This window comes from Silene latifolia, chromosome 10 (genome assembly GCF_048544455.1).
Source record: "Silene latifolia isolate original U9 population chromosome 10, ASM4854445v1, whole genome shotgun sequence".
NCBI classification, from domain to species: Eukaryota; Viridiplantae; Streptophyta; class Magnoliopsida; order Caryophyllales; family Caryophyllaceae; genus Silene; species Silene latifolia.
The window spans coordinates 124,057,982-124,072,873 of NC_133535.1; the positions used below are offsets into that span (position 1 = coordinate 124,057,982).

Here is a 14,892-nt window from a genome sequence, read left to right on the forward strand (position 1 = left end):
GCCAAAGCCATTTGAGCATGCTAGCTTTATTCCGCATGACAAGAAGATTCTTAATCCTAAGCCCCCTCAGACCAAGGACTGCAGATACTAGCCCAATCTTTAAAAATCAGTTTCCTTTGCCCATCCTGATATCCCCAAAACAAATGCCTACACAACTTAGTAATGGTGGCACAGACATTCTGTGGCAAGAGTAAACTTCCACACCAAAAGTTCTCTAAGCCAAAGACCATGGAGTTGAGAACTTCAGTTTTTCCAGCATAGGAGAGGAATTTAACAGCACAACTACAAGCAAGGTGTTGTACTTTAAGAATGATAGGATCATACATGGTACTAGTGAGTCTAGAAGGATGTATAGGGAGGCCAAGGTATCTAAAGGGGAAAGAGCCTTCTTGTAAACCAATGGCATTCAGAATGAGCTTTTTCAGAGTAGGGTTGACTCCACCAAAATAAGCCTCAGACTTCTCAAAATTAGCATTCAAACCAGACCAACTAGCAAAGAGTTTCAGAATGTCCGCAATCTTCTGAACAGATGGCAAATCCCCCCTGGTGAAGACCATGAGGTCATCAGCAAAAATGAGATGTGTGAGGCCAAGCTTCACACATTTAGGGTGATAGGATACATCCTGGGAGCTGCACATTGTCCTAAGAACTCTAGAGAGCATTTCCATACTGAGGACAAAGAGTAGGGGAGACAGAGGGTCCCCTTGCCTAACTCCACTCCTGCCCTTAAAAAACCCATAATTGGATCCATTAACCTTGAGAGTAAACCAGGCCCCAGTAACACACCCCATAATCCAATTAATAAAGACTGTAGGGAAGTTCAGAGTGGTAAGCATACTAGTGAGGAAAGGCCATTGTATAGAATCAAATGCCTTACTAATGTCAACCTTGAGCATGCACCTGGGAGTCAGGTATTTCCTCTGGTAGCCCTTAACTAAGCTCTGAGTTAACATGACATTTTCATGTAAGCTTCTACCAGGGACAAAAGCAGCCTGCTCATATCCAACAAGCTTGGCCACCACCTTCTGCAATCTAGTTGTCAGAATCCTGCTAATAGTCTTATAGATGACAGAGCAACAAGAAATAGGTCTGAAATCTTTGACAGTTTGGACCACTTTCTTTTTAGGAATAAGGGATATCAGAGTGACATTAGCCTGCTTAGGCATAAAACCAGTCTTGAAGAAATCAGTAACAGCAAGGCAAAAGTCATCAGCAACTATATCCCAAGTGGCTTTGAAGAACCCAGAGGAAAAACCATCCAGGCCAGGGCTCTTATTAGATCCAATGGAAAATAGAGCAGCCTTGATCTCTTCCCTGGACACAGGTTCATGAGCAAAGATCTCGATCATGGTCATCAAGGCAACCACCCTGAGCAACAGAAGAATCCATACTCTGGACAGGAGTAGAAGAACCAAGAAGCTGCTTGTAGTAATCAACAAAGGCCTCACCCACCTCATGGAGTCCATGATGAGTACAACCATCTAAGCCTTGGATTGATCCAATGAGCTGACTCTGCTGTCTCTCCTTGATCTTAGTGGAAAAGAATTTAGACCCAGCATCATTAAGTGTAATATCATGAATTTTAGCTCTCTGGATCAGAATTTTAGCTTCAGCATCTTTAAGCTTCCAAAACTCCACTGATAGGGCTTTTTCTTTAAGTATAAGATCCTCAGAAAGAGGATTAAGTTGAAGATCCTTGAAGCATTGATCAAGCTCACTCCTAACTTTATCAACTCTATCAGTAATATGGGAAAAATGATCAGCATGCAACTGTTTGAGGCAAACCCTAGTATTCTTGAGCTTAGCCATGAGTCTAAACATGGAGTTCCCAGTAACCCTAATGTTCCAAGCAGCAGCAACCTTATGATGGAAATCAGGGTGATCAATCCAACAGTCAAGAAATTTAAACTGTCTTTTGGGAACTGGATCACCAGGAAAAGTCAATAATGCTGGGCAGTGATCAGAAACCCCAGGAGGAAGGAATTGAGCAGCAGTCTGAGGGAAAGTAAGAAGCCAATCTCCATTAACCAAAACCCTATCAAGTTTAGAGTAAACCCTTGTAGAGGGGTCTTGTTTATTGAACCAAGTAAAGTCACTGCCAGTCCCTTGCATATCATCAAGACCACAAGAGGATAGGCAGTTATTGAAATCTAACATATCAGGTAAATGAGCAGGAAGATTACCAATTTTCTCATGACTATATCTAACAATATTAAAATCACCCATGACAACCCAGGGGCCAACCTGAGGAGCCATAGCAGTCAGACTATCCCAAAGAGAAACCCTCTTGACAGGACAATTACTACCATAAACCATAGACAAGTGAAAAGATCTGCCAGTAGCCAAGTGATGTACATGGCAATGCAAAACCTGGGCATGAACCTGCAGCACATTAACTCTAGTAGTGGAAGGGTTCCAAACAAGCCAAATCCTTCCATTATAGTGCTTGCTATAGTTACAAAAAGAGCTATACCCCCTAAACTTATTCCTAAGAATCCTGTGAGACTTGGTTTCCTTAACTCTTGTTTCCAAAATGCCAAGGATATCCAGTTTATTCTGAGTAAGAAATTTATTGACCTCTATTTGCTTAACAAGCTTATTAAGACCCCTAATATTCCAAGAGGAAAAAATCATGATAAGGGTGGATCAGGGGGTACAGCCACTAAAGGAATAGGATCCAAATCTATAGTACTTGAAGGAACATCCTGCTGCAACACACTGAACTTGTTAGGAGTAAGCAGACCAGGATCAGAATGTTTAACAGGGGAGAAAGGCTCAACAAACCCTAACTCAGAGCTGTCCAGATCCTGACTTGTGTCTGGTCCTAGCACACTGCATTCTGAGTGCATTACAGCACCAGTAGAGGGAGCAGTCAGGGGCTCATCAAGAGTGGGAGGACCTAGCTTAGAGCATTCTGAGTCCATCCCCTCCTTCTGGGCAACTGAGTGTCCACTCAATGGTGCTGAGGTACCACCTAGCAAGTGGCATTCTGAGGCCAGAGGCACAGCAGGAGGAGCAACTACAGAGACAGGTTTCACAACAGTCTTAGAAACCTTCTTAGCAGGCTTAGTAGGCTTCTCAACCACATTATCAACATTGCTCTTTGGAGCAGGAGGCTTATTCCTCTTACAATTTGCAGAGGTATGACCAATTTTGTGGCAAGTATGACAATAATAGGGGAGCCATTCATAGACCACCCTCTGAATAGAATGGCCAATGAAAGGGGCATTAATAGCAACATGGTCAGGCAAATCTTTAGAGATATCAACCTCAACCAGGACTCTGGCAAAGGAGAGCCTAGCTTTGCAGGTAGTGTGCAAGTCAGCAAAGAGGGGCTTACCTATCTTGCTGGCCATCTTACTAAGAATAGAATCAGTCCACATGTAAGGATCCAAATCAGGAAAGAGAACCCAAGTAGGAACTAAAGCAACACTTTCCATGATACAAGAGAAATAAGGAGACCACTGTTTCAATATCAGAGAATTGGAACCAACTTTCCAAGGGCCACGTCGCAGAACTTCATTCATGGCTTCCTCAGTGTCAAACTTGAAACTGAACCACCCCTTCTTGAAGTACTGCACAAGAGGCAAAGGACCATGGTTCCAATTTTTCTGAACAAAATCAGAGACCTGTGTCTGAGTGGGTTTAGCACCAAGAACATTACCCATGAGAGTGAACTTCCACTTCACAACTTCATCCTGAACCTCATCCATAAGAATGTCGATTTCAGTGGATTTAGCACTGTCCTCATCAAAGAACAAACTCATACCCATGGTACCCTTACCCTTAGCGACACTCGCCCAATTTTTCCCCAAAGGAGGAGGGGTAGGGGAAACATGGGGATTAGCAGTAGGAACAGAAGAAGTTTGTTGCAAGCTTGGACTAGAAGTCCCCAAAGCAGGAACAGGTGCATCCATGGCTTCCCCTGTTTCCGAAGAAGAACCCAGATTTGACCCAGACGAATTTGCAGAAACCAAAGGAACCACAACATTCGGGGAAACAGGTGGAGTAGGAACCACAACAGTAGGGGACGAAGAAGCTTGGGAAACCATAGAATTACTACTTGGAGAATTGCGAGAACGAACTCTACCCATAGTAAAATTCGAAGTTAAGGGAGGGAAGTTAGTACCATTAGAATCAGAATCTGGAAGGGAAGCTGAAGAAGAGCTTGATTTTGGTGGGCGTCCTCTCCCTCGAGCCATGGAGGAAGGATTGGGCATCAATGGCGTCGTCCTTCGTTGAGAGAAAAATCTCTCTAACCGACAAGAGAGAGAAAGATTATTTATTATTTCTATTATCATTATTATTATTATTATTATTATTATTATTATCATTATTATTATTATTATTATTATCATTATTATTATTATTATCATTATTATCATTATTATTATTATTATTATTATTATTATTATTATTATTATTATTATTATTATTATTTATTATTATTATTATTATTATTATTATTATTATTACTATTATTATTATTATTATTATTATTTTTTTTATTATTTTTTTATTATAAAGGATGCGCACAGCTTTCATTAAATGAAAAACAAAAGTTTACATGAAATTGGTGGGGAGCCGAGAAACAAGCTGGGCTCCCACACCCTTAGCAACAGCAAATCTAAGTCTAGTAAAAATGTAAGCGGCCACCCGAGCCCCCGCATCCCGAGATACCGAGAATTTCGGATCCGCTGAGCAAGGCAACAAAGATCCGAACCTAACTCCCTAAGTGATGAGAAAGAGAATGGAAAGAAACCATAACCCCACGCCGCGCACAAATCCCCATACTTAGCACACTTCCGCCGACAAGAAGAATAACCCTGGTCAGGCACAAAATTGTCATCCCGATCCGAGTCAAAGGAGAAGAACCTGTCAAGTCAACGCACACATCACGCCCCCGTCCCAAGAATGAAGCGAAAAATCCGCAGGACGAAGAGAACCCCATGCCCGTCAACCAAACCAACATCAACCTCCTTTCCCGCAGAAATACCAGATCTATAGCAGATGTCGAAAAGAGTGTCACGAACGAGGTTATTATTATTATTATTATTATTATTATTATTATTATTATTATTATTATTATTATTATTATTATTATTATTATTATTATTATTATTATTATTATTATTATTATTGTTATTATTGTTATTGTTATTATTATTATTGTTGTTGTTATTATTGTTGTTGTTATTATTGTTGTTGTTATTATTATTATTATTATTATTATTATTATTATTATTATTATTATTATTATTATTATTATTATTATTATTATTATTATTATTATTATTATTATTATTATTATTATTATTATTATTATTATTATTATTATTATTATTATTATTATTATTATTATTATTATTATTATTATTATTATTATTATTATTATTATTATTATTATTATTATTATTATTATTATTATTATTATTATTATTATTATTATTATTATTATTATTATTATTATTTATTATTATTTTGGTTCAGTTAAGCTCCAATCAGGTGTAGTTCAGTTCAACTCTATTCAGTTTAGTTCAGCTTCATTCAGTTCAATTTAACTCAGTTCAGTTCAATTCAGTTTAGTTCAGTTTAGTTCAGCTCTAAAAAGCCAGAAAGAACAGGGCCTTACAAGTCGAGCAAAACCCAGGTTAAGTTCTAATTGAATCGGGCAATTTGAGGTTCATGTCATATTCAATTCTTCAATTATGATCAATTTCAGTCTTGGGGTAACTTTTTCATATCGATTATTTGATTCAGGTTGATTTTATCAGGCATAGTCACATGTACTCCGTAATCCGTATGACACAAGACACAAATCTTACGATTCAAAAGTTCAATTAAATTATTTACATTTGTACAAAATATATGGACTAGTTTTATCATAAAATAGTAACTTATATTTATAGCACATATTCGGATATGTTCACAATTAATTATAAAATTATACTTTTTTTGTCACAATTATTTTTGGGTCCTGATTTTCGTAGTACATACTCATACAGTACACTTTTTCCCATTCTACCATTTGAATTTCCCCCAGTTGTACTACACTTGAGAAAGAAAGAAGAAAAATTAATCATCTTTCACCACGAACCAACCACCTTCCTCCACCGCCTAGCCACCCACCTCCTCCCCCTAGCCATTGTCGAACAACGCCGGTCGTCGATGGCCCATGACTGACGAAGCCATCCTCTGCAGTCGCCACCTATCCTTCTTCTCCAACTCCCCATCCCCAACTATGCATACTCTCCAACTCCCCCTCCCCCAATGCCGCCACACGCTCCTTTTCCCTTCACCGGCGACGCCACAACCTCCCCTTCCCGTCACCGACAGTTTGTCCCCCTATTCCGACGATCGTTACAATTTCCGCCGCGCCACCACTACGCCTCACCTAGCGCCGCCTCCGACTGTCGTCCCCTACCTATACACATGTTCACCACCACAACACCGCCAACAACAATTCTCCCTCTAACAATAGTTCAACAAAACTAACCCAGATTCAACTTTTTTTTGTTTTAAAAGAAAAAAACATCAATTTGATTCACAAGTATGTAATTAACAAATTAAATATGTGATTAACATTCAAATTATTGTTTACAGTGACAAAATTTGCTTAATTTGAGAGATTTTGCGGTGAAGAATACAAAGAATTAGGTTTAGTCATAACTTTAGCCAAGGGTATGCAAATGGAAAGTACCGCACAAAATGTACTGAAATGAGTAAAATGTGTACTACAAAAATAAATTCCGTTATTTTTTATTTGCCTTTTTTTTCTTTTAGTATATATGGAGTACAAAGTACAAAGGATTATAAAGGGGTAAAATATCGAGGTTTAAAATAAGTATAACGCCCAATGTAAACCATAAGCCCAGAAAGGGTAAATACAAATCAACCGACTTAATTAACGGGTACAATTGTAGAGTAATTGTCAAAACAAAGAACGCGCTTCTTTCCTCCCGCTCCCGCCTTATTATTATCGTTTTAACCCTATTAATCAACCGACTTCAATTCAATCTCAAATTAAACTATAATATACAGACAGACTTGCTTCCCTACATCAATTTACAATTACTGTTCATCAATTTAAAGTTACAATTACTGTTCATCACAATTTCACTCCCAATTTCAACACAAACGAAAAAACAACTAATAAAAAGATCAAAGATGGTTTGTAAAGCGATCAAGGAGAAGAAGGGTTTTAAGGAGCGGAAATCAACCGTGTTTAAGAAAGCTAAAGAGCTTTCTACCCTTTGTGATACTGATTTATTTCTCATCTTCTATAAGGTTGATCAACCTAACGTCCCTCAATTCTGGTGTTCCAAACCCGATGCCCCCAACGAGTTAATTTCAAGGTACTATGGTGAGAAAAAGACAGAATTGAATCATCATCATCATAATAAGGTTAAAAGGGGTTATAATAACGAGTTTATTAAGGATTTGGGTATCGAGGATTTGAAGAAATTAGCGGGGATTTTGGAGGAAAAGATCCAGAATGTGAATGACAGGATTAATTTCAGCAAGGAGGCTGCAGTCGTGGCTTCCCAAAATTACTGTAACGGTAACTCTCAAGTTACTGAGTCTTTGAATTTTGGTAATTTTGGGTATGATGGGAGGGTCGAAGATGTGGGCGAAACGGTTAATCAAACCGAGGCTGCTGAGTATGATGGGATGTGGGATAGTCTATTATATGATGAAAGTTTGAATCTTGATGACGTGGTTGTTAATTCTGGTAATCAAATAGAGGATGAGGGGTATAACGGTCAAATCGATCGTATGATGTTGGAGATGGGATTAAAGCTCTTAGATGATTCTCATCATATGCCCTTGATTGATTATGATGAATGTTTTAATCTTGATGATGATGATGTTGTATTTGGAGGGTATAACTCTTCTAACACTGCTCAACTCCAAGTAGTTAATTCCGGTAATGTGGCCGATTATCACAGTTTGTTGGATTTTCATGTCGACGATGATCTTCATAACCTCTTGATGCAATTTGAGGATGATGATTTTAACCTTGATGATTTGGAGTTTTAGGGGTTAATTACTGTTGATGTCTCTAATTGTAAAAAGAAGTATTTTTTTTATTCTTTAATTGTATTGATTTGATAATTAGTCATATTTTGTATTCTTCTTTAGTCTAAACTCAATTAGTTTAGATATGATTCTTTATTATATTGATCTGAAAATAATGAGTAATGTTATCCTTCTTCTCCCTTGTTGTAACCCTTCCATGTTCTTTAATTAATTGTGGCTGTGGCCTGTGAGTCCTTCGATTTTTCTTTTAAAATGCGATTCTCAATGCAACTATATACATCCGACCATTTCTTATTCTACGTGTAAGAAACTCAAATGAATTTACAAAGTTAGTAGAGAAAAGACGAGGACCCCTTCCCGTTGACCTTAAAATACATTCATATCTAATCATAATGCAACCAACCGCTTAGTGAGTTGCCCGACTAAACTAGGTGACATTCATTGAGGCAACAATGCTATCACAAAATTTGATAAAACAACTTCAATATTCTGTCTTTCTTCTGTACGTCTTTAACCTATAACCTAACAGTTGACAGACTGACAGAGTACATATATGAGGAAAACATGGACATAAGCTAAAAACCCCAGAAAACAGTGACAAATTGAGACGCCGTGTAAGTTTCTTACAAATCCAAGAAAAGTGAGTTTCCCATCTGAATGTCAAATCCAGTCTTGAAGAACCACATGGACAGGCACTACGGGGCTGAGTCCAAGTTCCTGGTGGGAGTATTAGGGTAGAATTTATTTTGGTGGCGAATGACAACCACTGAGGTTATATTATGGGATTTCATCAAGCTTACAGCTTTACAGGTTACATGAAATGTGAGATCATTGATAAGAAATACAATTTTGCAGTGTTTGAACGACTCTCGCATTGATTGACATCAGAAACCCACTGTTGGCCAGAGAGCCTAAGATGCAATCATGTCAAACCCTAAAACTGATCATAGTTAGGAAAAATCCCAACTCAACTAAGATCAGATTGTCAATAATCCACGATGAATGATGACTCAAAGAGTGTCCCACTTAACTTTAAATGAAGTCAAAGAGCAGAATGTATCACACAACACAAACAGACTGTAAATGTCTAGTATGGATTGTGGCATTGCAGTTTCAATGAAGGAGACACACTGCACAGTGTACATCCTGGTTGTTTCTCAACTTTTTTGAATGATTTCATATTATTAATTGGTTATTGAACTAAATGCAATAAAACAACTGAGTATGTGTTGACACAATTGATGGATTAACATAAACTTTGATTATATCTATATCATACCATATGGTAGTTATCAGAAACTGTCTTTATATGGGCTATTTGTGTCAATAACATGTATTTTTACGACTATTCTTGTGTAAACCGCCTTACACAGGTACTTGGAGGACATAAACCTTATTAAATTTCATAAACATCCATAAAACTGAAGAATTTCATAAAAGCATCTACTCCTTTTTGCGGAACTACATCATATAATGAGGATATAAACTAATTCTCCTACCCCGATCATTTGTTTAGCTTTTGTATTTTTGGCGGCTGACATTTTTATTGAAGGTACACAATGATTAGGATGGAGAGGAGTATAATCTAAGCGCATCCTAAAATCATACACCATACTAAGGTTGTCCACAGTCCATTTCCATTGTTTCAGACCAGTGCCTTAATTCCCACAACAATTAATCTTGCTTATAACCGTTGTAACTTTCAACGAAGAGGTGGTATGCATTATGCACCGTCACCCACAAAAAAAAGTGTTGGATTGGGAAGGTTTTTCACTCTCGTTGTAAAATATTCCCATTTTACAACCGTCATCCAAACATAAAGTAACATATCCTTCAGTTACAGCATATTTTAAACCTCATTTCGAGATTTAGTACGATTAAATGATCGGACGGGACGGAACAGACAAGTTTTAAACCTCCGAATAATGAAGCGCACTCATCACATTTACAATTAAACGCTCCAAAACAGTTGTTATTTAGATGACAAAAATTGGACAATTCGCAATCAAACATTAAAGCAAGCTGAAATTAATAATTTCGAACAACGGAAATCGAAGAACGAATATGACAAAAAAATAACATAATTGAAATGAAGAGTACTGCTACATAAAATAAATTTGGAAAATCATAACGCAAATCTTCAGTAATTGAATGAAATCGACTTCGTATATGATAGTAGCGGAGAGAAAGAAACCTGGAAGGCTGGAAGTTTGGGTGAAATTGTGAATTAGGCGGGAATTTGTTTCAGACCAACAGGACGAATGTTTTTAGTTTGATTTTGAAGGTATTTGTCGTTTTAGGTTGATTTTGAAAATATTTGTTAAAATTGTGTAGAACATAGGCTTGGGTTTTCCAATCTTGAAACACGGAACAAAAGTTTCTAGTGAGTATGAAAATATAGTAACACGATATCTGGAATCTCATTATATGGCAGTACACTTTTAGTAATCTCATTAACAGTATCATTATTCGCTAAATTAGAGAACTTACAAAGATCACATTGTATATGATTGATATTAATTTGCTTAAAACTAATGTATATAAAGTTTTAAATACATCTAATTATTGTACTCCTTAAATTTCGTATATCATACTCTAATCGTAATCGACCCGTGCATTTTTTTGCACGGGATTAAAACTTGCACGGGATTAAAACTAGTTAAGAGTCAAAAGGGAAGCGCTACATTTCCATGGACTCAAAAACAACATTTACCAGATTATGCATCATACAAATTTTGTTGAAATTTGTTCAATATTTCTACATATAGTCTATACATAGTTGGCAATGTCCACTATTATGTTGATAGGTGTGGTATTAGATAACAAGTGCAAGCTTAGGTAATTCCGATAAGGAAAACAACCATCATGAACACCATCACCATGATAAGCATAGCAAGTCATGTAAAACAAGATGTCTTTGAACTTTGCGAAAACACATTTGTTGCCCGAACATTGACGTGGCTTGTGCTTGCCAAGCTGTGCTCAACTGCCTGCTCGGTCGAATCAAGTATTTGTACTCATCCAGGACGGGAATGACAAGAAACAATATAATTATTAACTGTACACACTTTAGACAGACATGTACAAAACCACATATGAGAGTTTATAAGTGAGACCAAACCCATCCTTATATATTCCTCATTTCATTACAGGGAATATGGTTCAGTTACCCAGATAAAAGCCGATTCATATAAATTTGTGCTTATGTTTCATCACTTAGGAAACATTATTCTAACACGACTTCAGGGATATGGCACTGCATTGTCAAAGCAACATTATAAGGCTATTTAAGTTGATAGTGCGTCACAATATATCAACAATTCAGAAAAGTTCACAAATCACATATATCCACTTATAAACATTTAAGTTGTGACTTTGTGAATTGTGTCTAAGGGTGTAAGATAGCTGCTTCAGCATGGTTTTGAATTAAAGCATTTGAGTCATATTTTCAGATCAAAACTTGATCCAATCATAGGTAATATTGTTTCTCTTGAAAGCTAATCAATTTGAGCCGGGAATAAATTTTAAAGCACCTAAGTTTGGAATGCAAGACAATTGCCTAAGGTATAGAAGAGAAGGGGAGGTAGGTACAACTGAAAAAAGCAAAATAATCCATCGTGTATCTATCTATCAGATACAAACACTTAAAGAAGTCAAGACAGTTCCGAGGAACAACCGTTCATCATACCTTCTCAACATTTTTCACTGAGCGATTCATCATAAGGCTATTTTCTTTTAGCTGCCGAGCCATTTGAACCATTTCATCTGTCAAGTCTTCTTGAAGCTTTCTGTAAAAAAAGTGAGGCGAGGTTTCATGACACAATACTTTGCTGAAGTACAAACAACATATTCAATTAAGTGCTATAATTATTAAAAGAAAATGCCTAGCTACATGGCTTCTACATCATTTTTGAAGAACATAAATGAGGCAACTAATAAAACTTTCACAAAAAACTAGATTGTTATCAGAAACTAGTAACTAGTCTACTACCCTTGTTTCTTGTGATTGAATGGGCGAGCTGCTAAAGTTTCAATACTTGATTCTTTTGATTCAAAAGAGGCATGTTAGTTCAATGGTGGAACCTATTTTTTACCTGTCGTGAATACTTTCAAAGATATATTCCCACCGACCCATCTGTCCTTTACTTTTGCTTTTTAATCGATTTTTTAAGAAAAGGTAGAAGTACCTATTTACCCTTGCCCAACCCTTCCCATCTTTTCATTAACTCACTAGCTCAACTACCCAACCACTCACCACCCACTCAACACCTGAGTCAGCCGTCCATCAACAGACCACTACCCTTAGCCATACAGCACCTCCAACCACGTATCACCAGAAACTCCCTTCCATCCACCCACACATCATAGGACCCCATCTTCGGTCACCCATCACCATCGCCAACTACTCGCCACCTTCACCCACTATCAGAAAATTTGTCCCATCCCTGAAACAGCCAACCCCCACCCTAAGAACAACCTTACCCACCAACTTCCTCTCTCACCTCCTCAAATTCGCGACCCACCTATATCTAAGGTTTTTGAGGGTAGGGAAAGGGGTTTCTATGGGGGGCGTTTGGGTTTTAGGTTGGAGGTGGGCTGTTTTGACATGGTGGGGGAGTTGTTCGTGATTTGGGAAAATTACGCAGTGTAGAGGGTATTCCAGCATGGGTGGTTAAGTGGTTAACGGTGGTAGGCAAGGTAATTTAGGATTGGAGGTGGTTTTTGGTTGGGGTATAGAAGGGCTGAATGGGTGAATCGAGTGAGGCTAGTTTAATGATTGCTTTGTATAGAATTTACCAAAAAAAGGAATCCCAAAGAATAGGTGGAAACACCCCAAAGAGGAAAGCGTGAAGAACCAGACTGTTGGAGAGAGTATTACTATTACTATATAAAAATAATAGAATTTGATATTTTTTCACACAAAAATTGGGGAAAATGCAATTTTTCGTCCACGGGAATGTGAGGATCATATAAGATGGATCTGCTACTATGCTGTTTTTTTCTGTCATTCAGTAATCAGGACAAAGTAATCCTTTCTTAAGCCAAATAACTAAATAATTTGCATATACAGAGACTAAAGGTATCAGTTCTCAGATGTTACCCACCTTGTTTCTCCTCTCTCAATTATTGGCTAATGCAAATGGTGCATTTAGGAAAACAAAAAACACAACTTGAAGCACACCAATAATTTATAGATGTAAATGCAAATACCTGTGCTTATCAATATACGAATGTGCAGCCGCATCCAATTTGACATGCTTTAAGGATTGGTCACCAATATTGTTATCATGAGATTTATCTTCTACAAATGAGGATGGCCTGCATTCATCAAACTCCTCAGGTTACTTTACCTTTACCTTCAACGGACTTGACAAGCACATATAACGCCACTAAATTTATTCATGTGCTAACTTACACAGGCCTCTTCCTTAGTCCAGGTGGGGATACTACTTTTTCCTCTTCGATATGTGTAGGGATTTCCTTAGTTTTTGTCTCTACAAAGATTTCCTACCATTGATGTACAAACTTATCATGAAATTGAATCAACCCATCACGACCAATCCAGAGTCACACTATAAGAGCCCTATATCTATGATAGAGATGCAAATCAACTCTTAGTTCTCCATCCACAACGAACAATGAATAATTGAAAGGTGGTAAGACAAGTGTAGAGGGATGCATGGTTCCTAAGTATCGTTTGTTGCAGTAATTAGTAGTTTACTATGGTTCAACACAACAAAATCAGTGTTAACTTAGTGAATAGTAAATTAGAATGCATCAACAAAAAGTCACCAACGTGGTGAAACTAATTGTGAAGCGATAGATTCTATCTTCTCAGAATAATCATCCACCTTGGCTTTTGAGACCCTACAAATAAAAACTCATACAAGAATTAATATCAGGACTCATGAGCCAACAAAGCAACAAAGTCACAACAAGCAGGATAAAACTCTAACAGAGCAGTACACAGTGCACAAGACACGCGTACCAACTACTGGAAATACTTTCAGACAGACCAGAACCATGACACTAGAAATTTGACTGTGCTGCCCAAAAAATAATAACCGAACTAAACGTAGATGTAGTTCTAGCTATTTCACTATCTATCACAATCCGAATTCTCTAATTTACCAACATTCATGATAATTAACAAGAAGAAAAACCACAGCCCTTGGCAGCTGAAAAGTCTACTCTCAACAAGAACTTACTGCATAAGATAGTCATGCAGGAAAAGTGGGAAGTAGAAAAACTAGACTGCGGCATATAGTAATGATACGTACATTTTATATAGCCTTTTTAGTCTTATTTTGCACGTATTTCTATGCATTTCTACACCGTCTTGTATTGCAATATGCCCCGAATTGGCTACTTTGGTTTGTTTTGTCTGAATTACAGAAATGAACCTGAAAGTGGTGAAACCATACTCTTTTCATCCTGTTTAGCATGCATATTGAGGAGACGAGAGTGTTGGAGCAGGAATTATACCTTGAAGTGCGTGAAGGGTGGTCAACGAAGCAATCAAAGTCAATTTGAGAGGCTGATATGAAGAAAAGCACTCGATCGAGAGGTCTTTTGGTTCGATCGAGTGATTTGGAGGACATGAGAGGTCGATCGAGCACTTTTAGTTACTCGATCGAAATGCTGGATTTTGGAGTTCCACGATCGAGAGGGTTAGCTGATGAAGACCTAGATCGAGTGGCTTTATATCACTCGATCGAGAGATTTTTGGTATTATGCGGGCTTAGTGACCCGTGATTAGTTTATTTCGTAAAACCTTTTATTTTCTTATTTAAGCTTTCGCTAATTAGGTCATTAGTACGCTTTCATCATCTTAGAAGTCTCTAATCTCTT

At 37.6% G+C, this 14,892-nt stretch overlaps 1 protein-coding gene across 1 annotated transcript; it reads right to left on the bottom strand.

Annotated features, from left to right (window-relative positions):
- Positions 1-1,354: 1,354 nt before the first annotated feature.
- On the bottom strand, positions 1,355-2,634 carry LOC141608150 (uncharacterized). Its single transcript, XM_074427509.1, has 2 exons — positions 1,413-2,634; positions 1,355-1,368 (listed from the first exon to the last, which is right to left on the bottom strand). The coding sequence occupies exons 1-2, from the start codon at positions 2,632-2,634 to the stop codon at positions 1,355-1,357; spliced, it is 1,236 nt and encodes a 411-aa protein (XP_074283610.1).
- Between the last annotated feature and the right edge of the window lie 12,258 nt (positions 2,635-14,892).

Bases quoted from the DNA above. Each gene is read 5' to 3' on its own strand.
- LOC141608150 (XM_074427509.1), bottom strand. From the start codon at position 2,634: ATGATTTTTTCCTCTTGGAATATTAGGGGTCTTAATAAGCTTGTTAAG.